At 42.1% G+C, this 20,691-nt stretch overlaps 1 protein-coding gene across 1 annotated transcript; it reads right to left on the reverse strand.

Moving 5' to 3' along the window:
- Positions 1–2,405: 2,405 nt before the first annotated feature.
- CCNL1 (cyclin L1) lies at positions 2,406–19,340 on the reverse strand. Its single transcript, XM_084847340.1, has 11 exons — positions 17,132–19,340; positions 16,647–16,721; positions 16,230–16,339; positions 9,923–10,043; positions 9,549–9,613; positions 7,901–8,000; positions 7,686–7,790; positions 6,864–7,005; positions 5,572–5,683; positions 4,191–4,289; positions 2,406–3,226 (listed from the first exon to the last, which is right to left on the reverse strand). Exons 1-11 carry the CDS (start codon positions 17,396–17,398, stop codon positions 2,878–2,880), a joined length of 1,545 nt encoding a protein of 514 aa, XP_084703466.1. The 5' UTR covers positions 17,399–19,340; the 3' UTR covers positions 2,406–2,877.
- Positions 19,341–20,691: the final 1,351 nt, after the last annotated feature.

The raw sequence follows: 20,691 nt of genomic DNA on the forward strand, positions 1-20,691 counted from the left end.
CTTTCTCAAGTGTGCTCCTTCCCGACTTCCCTCAGAAAACCATGGCTCTATCCAACCACTCCCTGAATTCGATGAGATCCATAGATTTCAGCAAGCCATGGTTTCCCTATGCTGCTTTAACAGTTTGGATAGGCTCACATGCCATTTCCATCCACATCTATCCACTAGCCTTCAAAATATTCTCTGGTTTTGACTTAAGGCCCAAAGAATTCCACTGGGAATGTTTATATCAATGAAAAAAGCAATGATCTAAATGTATGGGCACGTGGAAGATCTCTAGATGTTTTAGACTTCCTCCCAGAAGCCCCTGCCAGCATGGCCAATGGTCAGGAATGCTGGGAGTTGAAGTCCAAAACACCTAGAGACCTACTTTCTGCCTACCCCCAATGTAAACTACTTCCTAGAGGAAAGGTACTACTGAAATGTAACTTCCATAAAGTTCCTGAGTTCACAATTTTAAATTTGTTAAAGTCAAAATTGGTCACATAAAAAATGTAGTTATGAACCACATCGGCTACTTGAAAACCCTGTTTTTCTGCAGCAATGGTTACTTCTAGAAACAAAAAAGGAAACTAAGTACTTACCAGGTTTTGTCCTGAGAAAGCATGAGCTATATCTAAGGTACAATCTTCCACACACCGCCCGAGACAGGTGACAATGCTTGGAGTCACTCCTTCCTATAACGTCGATTAGGATGCCTAATTTTTGCTTGCCTGGTTCATTTGCCCCACACAGCAAAGAAAGGTTAGTGCCTTTCCAAAGATCACCAGTGGGAACAATTTTGGGGCAGGGAAGGACAGTCTTTTCAGCCAGGGGAAGACTAGTGAGGTGTTATAGGCATACTCCCTCTGTAGCCAACTCATTGCTTTAAAGCTCAGTGCAGCTACAGTAACTTTACATTATTTATCCCTTGGTGGAAAAGTACTTTGGCATTACAGCTATCACCATCCTAGCCATTCTTTGCTAAAGTCACGTAATATTTGTTTTGGCAATGTAATATTGTTTTGCTTCCTATTGCTACCAAAAACATGAATTTGATTTAAGTATACATTTCTAGTCCTAACTAGGCATGGCGGAGAATTCCGCCAGATTTCAGTGAGGCTGAATACACTGGCATTCGGCCCCCCGAAACCTGTGGCGGAACGGCCTCCCACCCCCTGCCACCCTGCAGAATCCCCCCCGGGACAAAGCTTACCTGGGGCAGATGTTGCGGCAGCGGCGGCTGGTCTCTCAACCGATTGCTGTGGCCATTTGCATCCTGCCAGGCTGCCGTGATAGGCTACGTATTTATGTAGCTTATCACAGCAAAGAGCAGGGGCGCAAACGGCGGCCACTACACCATTTGTGCCGCTGTTCTTTCCGTGATAGGCTACGTATTTATGTAGCCTATCACGGTAAAGGCAGCCACGGAAATGGCAGCCACTACGCCATTTGCATAGCTACGTAAATACTTACGTAGCCTATCACGGCAGCCTGGCAGGATGCAAATGGCGGCCACCATTTGCGGCCGCAGCAGCTGGCTATGGCCGGCGGCTCCGCGGAGCTGTCGTGGAGCAAAGCTGGCCCAGGGAGTATTCCGGGGGGAGGGACGGAGTGCCTCCCCCCCACGAATCAAAGCTGCGAAAAGGTAATTGACTTTCGTACATCCCTAGTCCTAACAGATTTTCAGTTTCTAATTATGCTGCAAAGGTGACTGGCTGTTTTATTACTTCAGCAGAACAGCGAGTTTGCAAGACCCTAATACAGATTTCAGGGGGTTGGGGAAATGAAGAGATGGGAAAGAGAAATAAGTGACTTCTTGGTCACTTAGTGAGAGTCAAGTGACCTTCCATCCAACTCAAATTCACCATTTAAATCCTATTCTGAACAAAAATCAAGCTATGCTAGTTTCAACTTTCTTCAAGTCTCCACCTAGTAACCTAACGGCGCAATCCTATGCAGAGGGGGGAAGCATGGACGCGATCTTTGCCTTGCACGCTCCTCCCACTCTGCATTTGCTAGACAGGCTTTTTTGCCTATGGAGCAGGAGGGAAGGAGACTGGGGAGGCCAGAGGATTCTTCATAAGCCGGCCTCTCCAGTTCCGTCCCCTCCTACAGAACTGCCCCTTTCCCTCCACTCTGAGCACTTTTGCAACCTCGGGAGAGGCAGCTGGCATGGCTCTCTCCATGCTGTCTGTGGAGGGGGAAGGGGCAGGAAGCTTGGACTCCAACCTTGGGTCCAGAAATCTGAACTATCCTATGGCCCCCAGACACTGTCTAGGGCCCACAGGATTGCTCTCCCCAAGATGTTTTAGTAATACTGAAATCAATACAAGTAACGCAGTTCACCTTGTGTCAATGTTATCAAGTATTGTTTGAAACTAAAGTGGGGCGGGGGAGCAATTTGTTATGGAAACTTCAGAATTCACATAAGGTAGTTTAATGAGGTATTCAGCAGAGCAATATAAACGGTTGTATATTTTATTTTTTTGTAAAAAAAAAAAAAAAAAGGAAAAAAAAAGAGTACACATGCAGACTAAAACCAGTGTAAGAAAGTATCCACCATTATTTTAAACAAATAACTATACTTAAATAGAAATGTCTGCAATATGTTTGTATAAAAATAAGGTACATTTGTACAGAAACCGATTCTCCAGTTTTCATAGTGATACAGCAATTCTAAACACATACAATATAACCTGATCATTGTTTTAAATCAGTTTGATACTGCTAAGGTATTTTATGTGCAAAAAAATTCAACACAGTTCTTTAAAAAATTGTCCTACATATTGAAGGTGTTGGGCTTCAAATTAAATCCTAATCGACTTCTTTTCAAGTTTCAAACAGTCCCATACATTGTATAATATCCAAACATAACTGAAAGGCATTGCCCCATAGTCAGCGCCGGTGCCTGCTATGTCCTGAACGATTACCACCGTGGTGCTTGCCTTTATGAGATCTTTCAAACGAGCGAGACCTTTCCCGCCTGTCTCTGTGGTGTCCTCGCTCATGCCTGTGTTTCTTGGCAACTTCTGAATGGTCCCTGGATTTGCTCTGAGAACGTGAACGAGACTTTTTCCTTTTGTGACTGTGTCTATTTGCACCTTTCAACTCTTCTCTGCTGTGCTTGGGTTTTAGGTGTGGTGATCCATGATTATGATGTCTCCGAGGACTTCCACTGTGACTACGTGATCTGCTTCTGGATCTTGAGCTGTAGGTTCCAGAGAGACTCCGCCTATTGTTGTAGCTTAAAACACAATCGATATTGAAGTCTTTAAATCTGATACACACAACAGAGTTAACTTATCTACTGCTTACATTTTGTTAAACACAACATAGATCTCATTATTCAAAGTAACTATTGTCTTTTATATTTAGTTGTTAAAAGAAAAACTGCATTCAGATGGAATATTATGCCCTTCACTGCAGACATATTTTACTTTTGTAGGTAAAGCTACTAAGTACTCTCAGTTTGCACTGTCATATGGCAGCACACCATGGCTTGTTTAAACCACAGTGCGCACCGGATGTTCTTTTAAAATATTCAAACGGTGGCTTGTGTTGTCCAAACCACGGCAGCGGTGATTCTGCAAGGGTTAAACCTAGAACAGGCTGTGGGTTATGTGAGGGCTGTTTAACCCTCACACAACCACCTCCACGTGGGTTTGGACGACATGACAAGCTGCAGCTATGGCTTGAATATTCATGATGGCTGCTGACACACATCGCAACCAACTATGGCTTAAATAAGTCATGGTGGCTAATTTGATTGTGCAAACCATCCCAATGTGTCATCTATCCACTCAGGGATATTTCACTGCTATATAAACCCCCAGACACATATAATTAATGTAGTATTTCTTCTTATGTAGGTAGGACAGCAGAATTAAGCATACTGGCCCTGCAGTAGCTAGACCATACTGCACCAAATCCACAGAGTTAGTTTGTATTTTATAGTGCATATACTGTAATGCTATTTATTAGTTTCAAGAGATTATAAAGGTGACCAATTTGGGATATTTCTTGGTAAGAATTACTTGAACAGCTTTAGTAACTTTCAAAATAAGCTCAGAGCAGAAGTCCAAAATTGCTCACCTCAAGCCTATTATGTTCATTATCACTAAGCTTCCTTAAAGTACTATACAGGAGAATGGGAACATATTGTAAGTTACATTTTCCAGTTATGAATAAACAATTTTAAAAATACTCACTGTCTCCTAGGAGAATGGGATCTGGACCGTGACTTCGTTCTTGACTTTGATCGACTAGCACTTCTACTGCTTCTACTTCTCTTACTCTCTTTTCTCATACTGGATTAAAAGAATGAGCACTATATTAATTACACAGAATACAATGGCAAATAACTTAGAATAAACTGCATATTGTGGCATCATCATATTTGCATCATCTAACCCTGCTGCCCAATTAGAAAATTCTATAATCCAATGCCTCCAAGAGAATTCTGGAATTAAAAAAGATTCCAATGGCTAATGCAACACAATTTGGCCTTCTGGCCTGCAAGTAGTAAAAGTGTCTCATCTCTGAGGTTTGTCAGATGACAGATAGTAGTGCCAGGCCATTAGAGATAGATCATTAGCATCCTTTACTGAAAAAAGCAAGAATCCAGATAAGGAGGCGCCAATGTTAAATTTATACGAATGTCTTCCACTTAGCATCGTTAAAGAGGGTACCATAACACAATTAGCTATGTAACGAGGACAGATGGGCCATAAGATAAGTAATCAGAGACCTTATCCCAGATCGTAAATATAACAAGATATGTAATAAGAAAAGAAGCTCACAAGACAGGATGATATCAAGGAAATACTTTTGTGTCACAAACATACCTGCAACATGCCAAAGAAAACTAAAATGTTTGTGTACGTATGTTGTTATGTTCATTAATCTTGATAAGCTTAATAATTCAATAACTTTATTTAGACATAGGAAGATTTAAGGTAGAAATGCTATCTTTGGAATTCTTAGATAAGTAACATCAATTGTAGTAAAAAATAGTTTGAACATATTTTATAGCATTCAAAATGTATCTTCAAAAGGAGACTCAGGACATGCAATAGGGGGAGCTATCCTCTTGGGATCAGCTTCCCCTGACTTGTTGCCTGTAGAATCAACCTGGGAAGTTTGATATTACCATTGAGAACAGCAAATGTACTTGACTCAGCTTAGAAGCCTTGTTTAGAATGATGCTGGATGTTTCATGTGTTTGAATTTATTTATGCATGCATAACCATTTGTATTTAGTACTGTTAAGCTGATAGTTTTGTGGTAAAACAAAAAGACAAATCTTGTCTAAGAGTTTCTTAAGAAATAGAATTCTGTATCACCCATATCGAGAGCGAAGTATTAAGCTTGCTCTAAGATAGTATCTGATCTTAGAGGGCATTCAAATGTGTGCGGTTAATTAGGTAGCCCAGCGTTGTCTACATACTAGTAACGTATCTTGAGAGAACCTCTGAACAATATGGCAGCATCTTGCCATCTATCAAAATAATTAGGTATTTATTGCATTCCTATACCGCCCATTAGACGAAGCTCTCTGGGTGGTTCACAAAACGTAAGAATGTTACTTACCCATTATAAGGGCTCTTAGAAACCACCTGTCTGTCTTCTGGCTCTTTTTTGATCGTTTTTGCATTGATACACACCGGAGATTTCTCTTCTATTTTAATTTCTCTTGGAGAGCCTAACAATTAAAACAAGTCATGGTACGTATGCTCAAGTGACAAAACTTTGACCTTTCACCTGCTAATACAAGCTTCTACAAATGGCATCAAATGAGAACCAGGTTTTGAACATATGACAGCATTAAATTTAATCTCTCCTGATTTAAGATACTATCTCCCTGTTTTTAATGTTATGTTTTCAACAGGAGCGCCTCCAGCAACACCAGACAGGCTGCTTAACAAGATCAGCCTCGGATGGCCTTCTCTCTGTCCCATCAGCCAGGACAGCTAGACTGGTGGGGACGAGGGAGACGGCTTTTTCTGTGGTGGCCCCCACTCTGTGGAACTCCCTCCCTAGGGAACTCCGTCATGCCCCCTCTTTAATGAGCTTCTGCCGTGCATTAAAAACGTGGTTGTTCAGGCAGGCATTTGGGGTGGGTTAGGGTATTTTAGAAAACGTTTTTATTGTAGAATTTTATTGTTTTAAACTGTTTCATTATACGCTGTACATCAGCCAGAGTGGCTGGGTGACCAGCCAGATGGGCGATTAATAAATTTAATAATAGTAATAATAGTAATAATAATAAAACACCTCTGGCAATAACACTGGCCTTCTTTTGAACAAAACTTTAAAATAGTCTATTCCAATTAAGCTAGAAAGGTTGTTAACGCAAATAATATAAAGCAGGCTGATACTCTTTGAAACAAATAACACTAAAACCTCTTAAATAGCAGAAAAAGTGCTTTCCAGAACAAGCACCACAAATGGATTTTCATTCCATTAACCCCAACTCAACTGATTGGACCCATTAAAAATAGAATCAAATTAACTAAGTGGTGGCCAACACTTTTGGCGAGTGTGCTCCATCAAGCGTGCTGTTCTTCACTCCCTCAGTGCTATCTGGTTCTGCTACTAGGGTACCTGATCCAGGGCACGGGCAGCACAGCATTGGAGAGGTCTGATGATGTCAGGCTTGATGTTTGGAACAGACTAGCAGGACCGTCTTCTCAAATTCAAGCCTACCACAGACCCCTATAGAAACAAGCAACTGCGGCACACATGCCCCAGGTTGGTCATCCATGAAGGAGCTATTAAGTGAATAAAGGCTACACCATTTGCTGCCTAAGCCCCCAGATACACACAGACTCCTACTTCTGCAGCACACTATCAAAATGGAGACACAGTTACAGGAAACTTACAGGGCTTAGAAGCAGGTGAAAAGCCTCCCAACGTTGAAAGAGCTGGCGTTCCATCTGGGTTTAATCCTTTTGCTTTTAGTTTAGCTTCCTGTAGTGCCATTTTTCTCTTTTCTACTTCCTTGTCAAGTAATTCGTAGTTAGGCTGCAAGGAGATGCAGAATCCAGAAGTCAGAACATATCAAGCCAGAGCATGTGAACATACGTACCTCCACACACACACCATTTAGCCTAATATTCCCTCTAGTATTCAATTCAGATTGCTGAGTGTCTCTATTAGGGTTTGGAAGAAAAACAGAGCCAACAAAAAATAAGACAGTGAGTTCTACATACTCAGGAAATATCCTAGTTAGGCATAAGTACACATTTGTGAATTAAAAGAAAAACATCCCAGAAGTCAGGCAGACAGGAATTCTACAAATTATGTCTACAGCGGAGAGCAATTTGGGCCACTGAATGTTCACAGTCAGTTGAAAAGTGGGAGGGCAGAAAAGGAATTGACCTGCTCAATCTGCTGACAACAGCAAATGAGAACAACACAGTAGTTCCGACATACTTGGGTGTCTCCCTAGATACCTGTTCTGTAAGCTCACAAGTCTTTTCAGATCATTTTTGGTTCACATTTTTTCTTAAATTACAAAACCCAAAAATGATCTGACTACAGTATGGGAAAGCTAGGGGAGATGTATTTTTTCCTCATCCCCCACCCCCTGAGATCACTACATGGCTCCTACTGGAGCCCTAAACAGGAGCACACCTCTTAAGAGGAATGGAACACTCCCAACATCTTGTTGTAGTCCCACCTATGAGTATAATGACAGTTACCTTCTTTCTAGTGTAGAGCTTAAGTGTTGTTAAGCATATCTCCTGAATTTCTTCTTCAGTAGTTCCAAAAAGCAAAAACCAATGAGGACGGTTAGGCAAAGGAATCTAGGAGACAGAATATTACAGAAAAGTTGGCAAATCTGAACACACACTAAGCGTTTTAAAAAAAAAAACTAAAGCACTTGAGTGGAAACAGGAGGCAGACAAATACTTACTTGCAGAGCTCTAGCAGCAAGATAGATACAAGCACATGCTATCGTCTCTGGCTGAAATCGAACAAACACATTGGTTCGAAGACTGTCATTCATGTAATTCCTGAAAAATATGAATCGGAATTTGTCTCAGGTTTTAAAGCCTTCTATGAAATCACGCATATGAAGTTGGAGACTCAATCTACTTTATTATTTTTTCTTCATCTTTATTCAAGTAATTTAGACAAAATGCCTCAAATGCCCCTGGACCACTGTAATAAACAGGCTCTTTGTCATCTCTCTAGAACCCTGAAAGGACAAGCTGAGTTTTACTTTGAATTCAGTCTTCATTACCACAATGAAGTGCAACATTAAGACTTTACAAACTATTACATAGTTCATAGTGATGAATATTCTATGAAGTGTCCATCAACAAAGTCCAAAATAATTTATTTGCCTGACAAGATAATTGTAAAAAAAATATCTGCACAGTCCTTTAACATATTTAAAAGCTTAGTTCATTCCCATCTAAAACAGATTAAGATGTTATCTTTACAGCATGTTTCTAGCTACTAAAATTAATGGCTGATTACGTCACCCACAATACACTGTAAAAACAAGATCTATAGGCTATTACTAAGCCAGTGAAGCATCCCACCAACTTATGGGATGGGAATTATATAAGCACATGCTTAACTCTCCTATGGGATTTGGCTGGAACATATATTTGCCATATAGATTTTTAATTAGCAATTTCAATGGACTTTAATCTATCATGTGCAAAGTTGCAGCCTCTGGGAAGCTTGAAAGATTTGACAAATTTAATGACATCTGTACAAATGAGGTACAGATATGTTATAAACACACTGTAGAGTCATACTCTAACAAATTAGAAGTATTCCTCACCATCCAATATGGAGTTACTCAAAATTGCTATTTCAGAATTTAGTATAAAGTTTCACTTCTGAACATACATGCCAACTGATCTACTGTGAGTATCTGCTGTGTGTAAAACTATGTTCAACACACAGACAGTAAAAAATTAGGTATGTGCTAGCTTTATGTATTCACAGGAGCACAAAAAATATTTAGCCCCAAACCACTAAATTCAAATTTAGACAAAACCGGAAAAGCAGTTAAGAATCACGCTGGATAGAATTAAAGTCTATCCAGTTTACATCAACAGGTCATGTCATAACCCATAATAACTAGGAAAACAAATATACATTTCATAATATGTATGTTGAACAGATACTTCTAGAATCAAATATACAAATCCTTTTGACACCCCGACAGAACTAGAAGATGCTGCCAGATGGACCACTTCAGTAAATCTTGGCTGAGAGCTTGCACTGGATTGGCTGGAGAGAGAGAGGCAGCCAATCAGGCCATCCTCAGGTCATGAGCTGTGGTGCAGAGGGCAGAGTTCTATGACTTACCATCAGGGGCTACCCTTTAATTAAAGAGTAGAAAAAAGAACAAAGTTAAATTGAGTTCTCCAAGAACATGTTTTATGAAAGCCATGAAAATAGTAAGCAGAAAACAAGCAACACACACTTCAGTTCATAAAGTATTTATTCAACTTACAGTTCATTGTTTGGCATATGGGACATCAAGGTTGTTTGTTTCTGCTACTATTTTCCTGGCTAAGAGAGAGAAGAGAATAACTTACCAGGCTGTTTGGACGAGGGTTTGATTACGTTCACATTCTAAGACTTGCAAGTACATCACAATGATCTGAAGGAGAGAAAACAAACCCAAAGCGTATTAAAATAGTATTCAAACATCAAATAACACTCTACTTCTTGACCATAAACCAATAAATTATATTCTCATCTTCTACCAATATCCACTTCTGACCAAAAATCAAAATCCCCCCTTATTCCAGTTTATAGTTAGAAATGTTACCCTCTTCCCAGAGACTGACATTCATGTCTATGCTATGCAATTAGTGCAGACTCTCATATCTGGGTTTTTACCTTTCCTGTCACCATCAAGACGTATACGCAGTTTCAATATGGGAGAGAAGAACTTTAGCAGACTCACCTTATGTGGATGCTTGACATGAACACAAAATCCCAATTCCTTCAGCACCCTCCTTTCTGCTTTGATTACTTGATTTTTGGTGTTTATGTAGTTCTGATCAAGTATCAATGGGCTTGGAGTCCTACAGTTTGTAAGAAATAGAGTCAAAACTGTTTTCTATATCGAAGACAACGGCTTCTCTGTTTTCCCTTCCAACCAACTAATGGCAACAGAAACCAGATTTTAAACTCCTGCAAACAGGTTTAAGCTTTAATCTTGTGCTGTCCAAGTTAACTAGATTTACTACCTACAACTATGTAACTAAAAGTTTTCCTGTTTTCCATCAACATTTAAAATGAGACACCCACAGACATTTCACTTCACGTAAAAGAACAGTTCATCTACAAAGCTGAATCCCAAGAAACTTTTAAGAGGTCTCTTACAGGAAGATTCCATTCTCTGAAAAGGAACATAGTTGGGCATTCATCATTCAAATTATCACTGCCATTTTCAACATCTGCAAAATAAATGTGTTATGCAAGGAGGATAAACCAAAGGCACACTTCAATATTTCCCCCCGAATAATAGCATATTCTAGATGTCTTAAATTGTAAGTTTAGTTTTGTTTTTAAAAGCAGCAAAGAACAATATTATTTTCATCCGTATTATTCCTGCACTATCCTCAAATCTTTACAGTAGGTTGATCTATTTCATGCCATCTCCATAGCACAAATTGGATATTACAGGTTTAGAATGCTACATGGAGCTTTGATTTATTGGCAAACTAGTTCAACTGTCAAGACTTATTATACTGTTCTCAATCAGTTAATCAATATTTTTAAAAATCTGCAATGAAGATTTTAATGTAAAGAATGAATGATTTTGTTTAAGAGTGCCTGAACATTATCCCGTTCATACATCTTCTTTGAAAGGTAGAAAGATGCATACCGGAGACATGCAAAATAACATTTTTAGGTTGCTTAATAATGCAGGTTTGTGCACTAATCTTGTCCCCACTTCCACTGACCCCCCCCCCCCATGCTGAAATTTAGATTGTAAGCTCCTCGGAGCAGGGATTCATCCTCTTATACTCTAAGTTCCCATATACAACCTCTCCTATTTTAATTCTGTGTTCTACATTCAGCACACTAGTTGATATTAAGAGACTTTTTAAAGCTATTTAGAGTAGAATGGTATCTCATCCATTAAATCTTGATAGTACAACCTCAGTATGTATTTTCAGATACAGCCTGATCGAAACACCAAAGGTGTGTTACTGCGCTGAAGACAATTTAGCTCCACTGAATTTCTCTGAGGCTACTGCAGTGGCAAGAACTAACCCAAACTGAACAGGCTATAAGTTTCTATGCTAGGTCCACTGATAACTGTCCTTGCATTCAAAATAATAGCATCTCAATTTAAGAACTTGGCATGCTTGCATATTAATAACTTTTTGTGCAACTCAAAAAATTATTATAAACCATTTCTTTATTTTCTATACTGCCCAATAGATGAAGCTCTCTTACTACTGATTCTACTACCTCCATCATCAGAGGCAATATGCCTATGTACACCAGTTGCGAGGGAACATGGGCAGGAGGATGCTGTTACACTCAAATCCAGCTTGTGGGTTTCCCATGGGCAGCTGGCTGGCCACTGCGTGAACAGAATGCTGCACTAGATGGGCCAGTGTGGTGTAGTGGCAAGAGTGTTGGACTAGGGCCTGGGAGATCCGGGTTCTAGTCCCCACTCGGCCATGGAAGCTCACTGGGTGACTTTGGGCCAGTCACAGACTCTCAGCCCAACCCACCTCACAGGGTTGTTGTTGTGAGGATAAAATGGAGAGGAGGATAATGTAAGCCGCCTTGGGTTCCTTGCAAGAACAAAAAAGGCGGGGTATAAATGCAATAAATAATAATAATGGACCCTTGGTCTGATCTAGCATGACTCTTATGATTTCTTGTTGGTATACCAACCTAAGCAGATTCAAATATTTTGAGGTAATGGTTTAGATATACTATGCACTTCTCACAGGCAAGTTCATATGACTACCCTGCCTCAAATACACATTATCTGTCTTCTTTGTTACAGACAAGCACAGCTAATGTTTTACAACACCAAATGATAAAAATTATTAATGCTGGAAAGTGCTTGCATCTTCCCCAATCAGTCCTATTAAACTGTTCCTGATGGATAAAGAAATATGGCTTTTTAACTCCACAAATTGATAACCATTTTGGCTTTGATAGCTTGTTCCATAAAATATCCATATTTATTTATATTTATGAAATGTATGAAAACAGTAGTAGATGCCATCCATAAACAGTCAAGGAAAGTGCCTAGACAACCAGATGTCTCAAAATAAATACGTCTGTCCAGACTCTTCCCATGAAATTTAAAACTCCTATTTATTTTGATAGCATTTGATGTTATCTGGCTTACCTATCCTGTTTGCATTAAATAAATCTGTACTGTAAGTGTTAGGACAAAAGAACTGAAACTTCTGGTAAGGAACAGACCGTTACTGACTTCATTTGGGCTCCAAGCTACTTTCACGTTAAGGTATTGGCCATGTGAATGTGACATCACTCTCAAAAAGACTAAAGGCCACATTAGTGTTTATACTACATAGACAGAAGAATATATGGGATGTGTGATATATGCAAACTTTGGGGTAGTGGTGTGTATAGTTCACCATACTATTAAAAATAAAAGCTAATGTTAAAAAAGGCATGCTCATATCAAACCACAAACATCAGTACATGATCAGCACCTACAACTATGCGTACACCTCGGAAACATAAGATAGCACTGATGACAGCTCTGGCATTGCACGTATTTTAGAACTCTGGTAAGTGATGCAACAACTACAATTTTAAGGCACATGCTGAAGGACAGTAACCTGATGAAACAAGAACTTGCCCCAATTTTTTCCAATAGGCTCAGCACTGGAATAACACTAGCCCAACATTATGTACCATGGTACCCAACTTAAGGGAAAGCATTCATGCAAGAAATAATTTTACTAAGCTGGCATTCTGTATCTAACATTTCAATTCTAGTCAATGGTGACTTAACTGGGAGTAAATCCCATTCTTGCTTGGACTTACTTCTAAGTACGTGAATAAGACTGGACTGCAAGTCTGTTAGGTAGACATATGGCTGCATACAATACTTTGGAACTATACTTTGGGATGTTATATTGAACAACACATCAACAAATATGTATTTGTAGATACAGTCTGTGCTTGGCTCAAACTCTTAACTCATGCTTGAAAGGAGAGCTTTAACTCATACACAACTCAGTGTCCCATCCTGAATTCAGTTAAGTTCTCAAGATGGATAACTATGATCAGTACTTTAATCCTTGCTTCATGTTTGATTTTAAATTTGTAAGATCTCAGGGAAGTGTTCTGTGCAGTAATACAACTATATATTACACACAAGAGCAAGATATATTTGGAAGATATTCAATGATGTGTGTGTGGGGGGGAGCGCAATATTCTTTGAAACAAGTAGTCTAGTAAAAAACCAAAGTGAAGTTCCAACATATGCATAGACCTTCTGCATTTCCAAAGGGTTCCCATTAACTTTACTGTTAGGGCAAATGCAAATACTCAAGTTTTCTGACTATGAACATATGAAGCTGCTAGTCAGATAACTGGCACTGTCTACCCTGGAAAGAGCTCTCAGGACTTTTCTACCTTTGTGAGTGGACTAGGGAGACGTGGGTTCAAATCCCCATTTGACCATGAAGCTCTCTAGGTGATCTTGGGCCTGACACCAACTCTTTGCCTAAGCTACCAACAAGATTGTTTTGAGGATAAAATGGAGAAAGAACCATGAATGCCACCTTCAGCTCCTTGGAGGAAAGGTGGGATATAAATGAAGTAAATAGAAAAGAAAATCCTTTTAACTGAACCTTTTAACAGGACCTTTGCAAGTAAAGCATATGTTGAGTTGTCACCCACACCCCCAAATAAACAGCTCCCACTTCTGCAAAGAGGCTAATATTTTAGTGCACATATCTGGCTGATTGATTTTTAAAACAGTGCAATAAACATAATTTACCAGCTATTGCAAAAATTTAGATTAAGCCAACAGTAAGTGTACAAGACTCCTCTTTCTCGATAAACTCATTGTTAGCTGTGAAAGCCCCTTCAGGTATTAAGTGCTATTTATATTTAAGTAGGAATTTGTATACTTGTGAATATTAGTGCTTCAAAAAAGGAAAAAATGGATCTTAAAGCATTCTCTAGAAAAAAATTATCCAATGAAACATTTTTTGATGAGTACTAGATTTGAGTATCCAATCTAGTATAGTTGCAAATTGAGTGAACTGCTTTCAGGGTGAGAATTTCACTGTACACACTTGATAAAGTAAAACAGATTAAAATGTGACAAGACAAAACTATTAAGCATAGAATACCTAGATTTGCTGGTTAAAAATCTTAACACACACTTTTAGCTAATTTCCAAAAACCTGGACAGCAAAGATAAAAGCTTAACACAAGATACAGGAGTTCTTCCAAATGGGTCACCAACGGCCAACCTGTCAGTCCCCGATTCCAGTGACCTATTCTCAGAGCACTGGCTTCTCCTTGGGGATTTTCGATACGTCACTCACTGTTGCCATGACGACAGCTTCATCTCTATGAACCACTCCACATCACCCAGGCTTTGGTAAATGTAGCTGGTCGCTGTATAGTCGGTTGCAAGGGAAAAAAGAGCTAAAGTTAATAACATGTACAACATATTTTTTGTAAAATTGTAACACGCATAGAAAAATGCTTACATCCCGCTTTAAAAAATGATCCTGCATGCCAAGATTTTATACAGATTTGTACCAAAATGCTCAGAAAGTACTTATTTTTAGGTTAGTTAACAAAAAGGCAAGTAAAGCATATTTGCTTGGATATGGCATCACCACTCAACATGGCATACATTTTTTAATGGGAAGATTTCATTTTATTTAGAAAAGCTGACAAGTTGTTAACCACCACCCAGGCAACTTGGCCTTATCCTGCCTGACCAAGAAATATTTGTAAGTTATTTGTTAGTCACAACTTTACTTGAAATCAAGGTATTGGGGGAAAGTCCTGGCTGCAACTGTTTCACTCAAAACAAAGTTGAATTTTCATTTATAAAAAAAGACTTGAAAAGGAAATAATGACGATTAATGCATGTGTGTAGGTACTGATACACCATTTTAAAACAGCAGCTAGCACTGTCTAGATATACTCTGAATTTCAAGGCACAAATTTGTCTGTCGAGATTGGGATACCCCATCATCCCATTGGATATGGTAGAGAAAAATAAGTCCTTGGAAATTTCACTAAGTTGTCAAGAGATTGCTGAAGTCAAACCTATCTTTACTAATACAAAGATGGCTTCAGGCAACAATATCCAAGGTAATACAAATTACACTTCTGTTATTGTATAAGGTTCCCTCTAAACATATGTTTAGCCTTTCTTTCACTTAACAGCTCTTCCCCTAATTTAAACTTTGTTTTATATCTAAAAGCTGGACAGTTCAACAACTGGGGACGTCAATCTATATCAATCACAAAAGCACACACAAAATTGAGACTCATCTGATTTATAGACAATCATGCTGAATGACAAAAGTCTTGTTCCTGTAATTCTAGGTTCTCATGGCTTCCCGGATTCCTTTGTTTACCTCCTTGAAGATACTATTAAAACAGGTATACGCTGTAAACCAAATGCTGTCAGCTTTCCCAACCAAAAACGCTACAATAAACTTAAATTAGTTAAATTTCAGTCTTCTACAAGAGCTTGAGAGACGATTATGTACTCTCTACTAACTAGAAATGAGGAGCAATCTAACATGACTCAATCAATATTTCCAGTAGAACTAACACCTAAGAAAAGGTCTCTATAACAAATTTGGCTACAAGATTAGCAATAAATTAAGCAAAACAAGGAACCTAACACTACCAGCTCAGACCTAAGACTGCCTTCCATAATTGTCAAGCTCCACTCAATTAGGAATACATACTTGATGCTTCAAGACACTAAGGGCCCAATCCTATGCATGTTTAGACAGAAAAAAGACTAGGGAATACTGAGAGTTGTAGGGCTTTTGTCTATCTAAACATGCACAGGATTGCACCCTAAGTCACAAATTAACAAAAGCCATGCCTATGAAAGTCAGCTACAGAGTTGTTTATGCATAACTAAAAGATAACTCTTCTCAGCCTAATGAAATAAACCTACCCAATCAGAACCTCCACAGCCTTTGGTCTACTTTACAGTGAGACAGTGTACAGCGGTACATTGCATATACTGAAAGTGGAACAGACCTTACCTTTTTGCTCTTAACTGGCGCAAGTGATGGAAAACATTGATCACATCCCTTATGCGACGAGGTGCTTCTTCAATTTTGGAAGCAAGATTGATGCAGGCCATAGCAACAATCTGAAAAGAAGCCCATTGTCATGAGAAAGCAATTTCCAGATTCAGACACAGCACATTTTTTCACAGCCGGACCCTACACCAGGACCTACCCTAAAAAGAGATGCCAACTAAAGCATCACCTGAGCCAACGCGTTTTAGAAATGCCTCTGTGAGAAAAGCAGTGGGCAGATTACTATCAATGTGAGTGGGCCTGTCCCAGAGAACCCACCCACCTCTTATATTTTGCTTAGAAAACCTTCACCATACCTTGGCCCACATCCCCCACCCACCCCCCAGGCTGCTTAAACTCCGTACCCCTAGAACTCACCTCGAAGCTGTGCTTTACAAAGGACTTGGAATAGAAAAAGCGATGAAACAGCACCTGCCCGGTCGCCATCGCCACCTGCGAAGACAATCCCCAAGCGGGGAAGGGAGAGAATCGGCCATGTCAGTAACCGGCAAGCACCGCATGCGCAGAGAACGGCTCAGCCTCCCCCCCCCCCCCGTTCCGGAAGCGGCGCCGGGCCTGTCAAGCAGGCCGAGTCCGCCAAGCCGCCATTTTGTGTCCAGCGACGCCTCTCGCGGTCCCGCCTCACGTCAGCGCGCTCGCGACCTTCAATGGCGGCGCCGTCCCCACACTCTCCGGCCGCGCCAGCGCGCGTCCGCCCGCGCCCCTTCCCCGTGACCGAGGGAGGGGTCCTGGGCCGCTGCCTAGGCCGCAGCTGCGCCACGGCGCTCTTCTGGCGCGCCGGCCGGCCGGCCCTCCTTCCTTCCTTGCCCGCTCCCTGTCCACACGGCCCCGCTAGCGCTGACCTGCGGCAGGCGGAGGAGGATGCCGGCGGCCTGGATGAGCTCGCAGCCTAGGATCCGCAGGTCGGTCTCGCTCTGCAGGTCCAGCCCGTCCTGCATGGAGGGCGTCGGCGACAGCCGCTCCTCGGGGATGAGCGAGTGGTCGATGGTCAGCGACACCTCCGAGTACAGCCGGTCCCCGATCAGGATCCCCGCGGGGAGAGGCGGCGGCGCCGAGCCGAGAGGAGCCCCCGCGGAGGCGGGAGAAGGATGAGTCCCAGCAGAGGCCATGGCGAGCGACCACTGAACGCGCGCCCGACCGCACCCGGAGCCGGCCACGCAGAGAATGGCCCGTTTGCGCCCGGCCCGCCCGGCGCCCGATGACGCAGCTCGGAGCGGTGCGCGCCGGGAAAAGAGTCCCCCCGCCTCCCCCGTCCGCGGGGCGAGCGGCGCGCGCGGCACAGCCCCCGCGCGCGACCCCGCCTCCCCCTCTCCCTCCGCGTGACGTGTCTGGCGCCCACGGGCGGGGTGGGATTCGAGGGGGAGGTGCGCGCGCGCGCTATTAATAACCGCCGCGGAGGGTCGCGCTCGCCTCAGCCTAGGCAACGTTGCCCGGAAACCGGCGCCCGGTCTGAGCGCGCGGCCGAAGCGGCTGGCAGGATTGTAAGGCCGTCGAGAGGAAGGCGCCGCTTCGGGCCCCAGTAGAAGAGGGGGGGGGGGCGTGCGCGCGGCTTTGGAATCCTCCTTTCTTTGTGTAAAAACAATCTCCTGACACTCTGCAAGCAGAAATCTAGCCCGTCAGGGGTAATTTTCGCTCAGCCCGCTCTGCTGCGCTGCTTGCAAGGATCTAAAAAAAAAAAGAAAAGCTAGGGAGTATTAGACGTGGCACCCCTCACCTGCCTTTTAAAGCAGGACAGTCTGCTCTGCCGTCTCATTTTACTGCGTGTCTAGCCCTGGCACCAGCCTCTAAACAGTGGGTGGAATGTGAGTATGGCATTGTGTTTTAAATGGGGGGCTCCTAGTGCTAAACGTCAGAAATTTTGCGGCTATTCTGCCTTTCCTTTTTTAACGTATTATCTGCAGTAAAAGAAAAGATGGAAGAAGCAGTAGAATAAGGTTACAAGTAGAAGACAATGTCTGGATTACCCATAAAATTACATCAATGAGGCAGGGTGATGGCATCATAAACGCCTTGTTCGGAAGCACCCTTAGAGGCTCGCCCACGTTTGTATTCAGCAAACATTTGTTACCCGCTACTAAGTGGGTAACGAAGTGGCTAGAAAATGTCTACTAAGACCATTTCTGCACGTTAGAAATTCACAGAAAATGAATTAAAAACAGGGCTGGCTGCAAAGATGAGGGGGCACTTGGCAAGGTGTCCCTTGTTGGCACCCGCTGCTACACGTTTATGTGGTGGTAGTGGTGGGCAGTTGGAAAGATGGTATTTAAAACTTCCCACAATGCCCCTGAGATTGTATTGCTCCAAGATCTGTAAGACATGGAGCAATCCTGTCAAGATCACCGGTCACCTCCGACCCCAGGGGCAACCGCCTATCCAGTGCAGGGTGTGATGAGCGGATCTACTCCTTGCTCCCCCAGCTCAACTTTTGCAGCTAGATAGCCGATTTCAGTTGTCTAGCCACAAGACCTCAGAGCGTGGGAAGTGGTGGCCACACGACACATAGGATATGTCATACTGGATTCCTGACTGCCCCACCCTGCCCCTGGAAACGCCCCATTTTCACATCTCCATGCTGCTCTTATGAGCGTGGAGCCAATCTGCGCTGCCTACAAGGCGGCGTGGGAGGGGGTGGGGGTTGGTTCTCCAGGAACTGACCTATGGCCATCTAGGCACTGACTAGTGGTCATAGGATTGCGCCCTTAAAGTGGCTATTCATAGCTGTCGTATGGGATGGCCAAGGGCAGGCATCAGTGCCAGTGGGCCCCTGCTGGGATTCTGAGCCACAGCAGCTGCCCAAAGGTGCCAGGCCTGATTAAAAATAAGATTTTAAAAAGTTATATACAGCAAGACACGTCATATCTCTATAAGTGCACAATTTTCACAGTGGTTTCAATTCTTAGTATCTGCGCTTAGGAAACCTACCTGTAGGATTTAACATTTTATTTGAGGAAGGTCTTTATGGCCTTCTGTTTCCAGATAATACATGCATTCATTCATTTCATTTTTATACTGCCCAATAGCTGAAGCTCTCTGGACGGTTCACAAAATTAAAACCACAAAAATACAACAGAAAATACAATATAAAATATATTAGATTAAAACTACAGAATAAAAATACAACCAGAGTAAAACCTAGTAGTAGTGCAGATATTTAAAACACCATTGCAGATTTAAGACAGCAGACTTAAAAAACTGGAATGCTAAAAATGCCTGGGAAAATAAAAAGGTCTTCACCTGATGCCAGAAAGAGTACAATGTAGGCGCCAGATGAACCTCTCTAGTGAGTTCATTCCACAATGAGTGCCCAGCAGAAAATGCCTTTTTCCTGGTAGCCACCTGCCTTACCTCTTTTGGCAGGGCCCCTGAAGATGATCTTAGGGTCTGGGCAGGTACATATGGGAGGAGACAGTCCTTCAGGCAATCTGGCCCTAAGCCATTTCTGGCTTTGAATGTTAATACCAGCAGTTTTAGCCTATTTAGAAGGGATCATAAAAACAGCCGTGCAGGATCAGACTAAGGGTCCATCCAGTCCAGCATTCTGTTCACACAGTGGCCAACCAGCTGCCTGTTAGCACCCTCCTGCTCATATTCCTGAGCAACTGGTGCACATAAGCATGCTGTCCCTGATACTGGAGGTAGCATATATATCAGGAATAGTAGCCATTGATAGCCTTATCTTCCATGAATTTCTCTAATCCCCCTTTAAAGCCATCCAAATTGGTGGCCATCACGACGACTTGTGGTAGTGAATTCCATAGAAATATTTGAAGGTCCTCAACCAATATTTATGAATTTGCAGCCAGCAAATTATTGAAGATTTCTTCCACTGTTCAATGCAGGCACAACCTTTTTGGCTCCCAGGGCCACACGCATGGGCACTGTGACAAACCAAACCTTTCCCTCCTCCCTACACCATATATCTAGAAATATATTTGAACAAAGAACATGGCCAGCCTAGATACCCAAATTACATCTCAATACATTCCAGAATGATAATAGAATCATAGAATAGTAGGGTTGGAAGGGGCCTATAAGACCATCAAGTCCAACCCCCTGCTCAATGCAGGAATCCAAGTCAGAGCATCCCTGAAAGATGGCTGTCCAGCCTCATCTTGAGTGTCTCCAGCGTGGGAGAGCCCACTACCTCCCTAGGTAATTGGTTCCATAGTTGTATCGCTCTTACGTTTTTCCTGATGTTCAGCTGGAATCTGGCTTCCTGGAACTTGAGCCCATTATTCCGTGTCCTGCATTCTGGGATGATGGAGAAGAGATCCTGGCCTTCCTCGCTGTGACAACCTTTCAAGTCCTTGAAGAGCGCTATCATATCTCCCCTCAGGCTTCTCAAGGCTAAACATGCCCAATTCTTTCAGTCTCTCCTCATACGGCCTTGTTTCCAGTCCCC

The sequence above is a fragment of the Heloderma suspectum genome, chromosome 3 (assembly GCF_057233095.1).
Source record: "Heloderma suspectum isolate Gila_16-S chromosome 3, 16-S_ref, whole genome shotgun sequence".
Classification (NCBI taxonomy): domain Eukaryota; kingdom Metazoa; phylum Chordata; class Lepidosauria; order Squamata; family Helodermatidae; genus Heloderma; species Heloderma suspectum.

What these genes read in the sequence shown, in the direction of transcription:
- CCNL1 (XM_084847340.1), bottom strand. Translation starts at nt 17,398, where the DNA reads ATGGCCTCTGCTGGGACTCATCCTTCTCCCGCCTCCGCGGGGGCTCCT. An exon ending in ATGTCAAGCATCCACATAAG is followed by an intron (nt 9,614 to 9,922) that starts GTGAGTCTGCTA and finishes TCTCTCCTTCAG; the next exon opens with ATCATTGTGATGTACTTGCA. An exon ending in TTGCTGCTAGAGCTCTGCAA is followed by an intron (nt 7,791 to 7,900) that starts GTAAGTATTTGT and finishes TCTGTCTCCTAG; the next exon opens with ATTCCTTTGCCTAACCGTCC.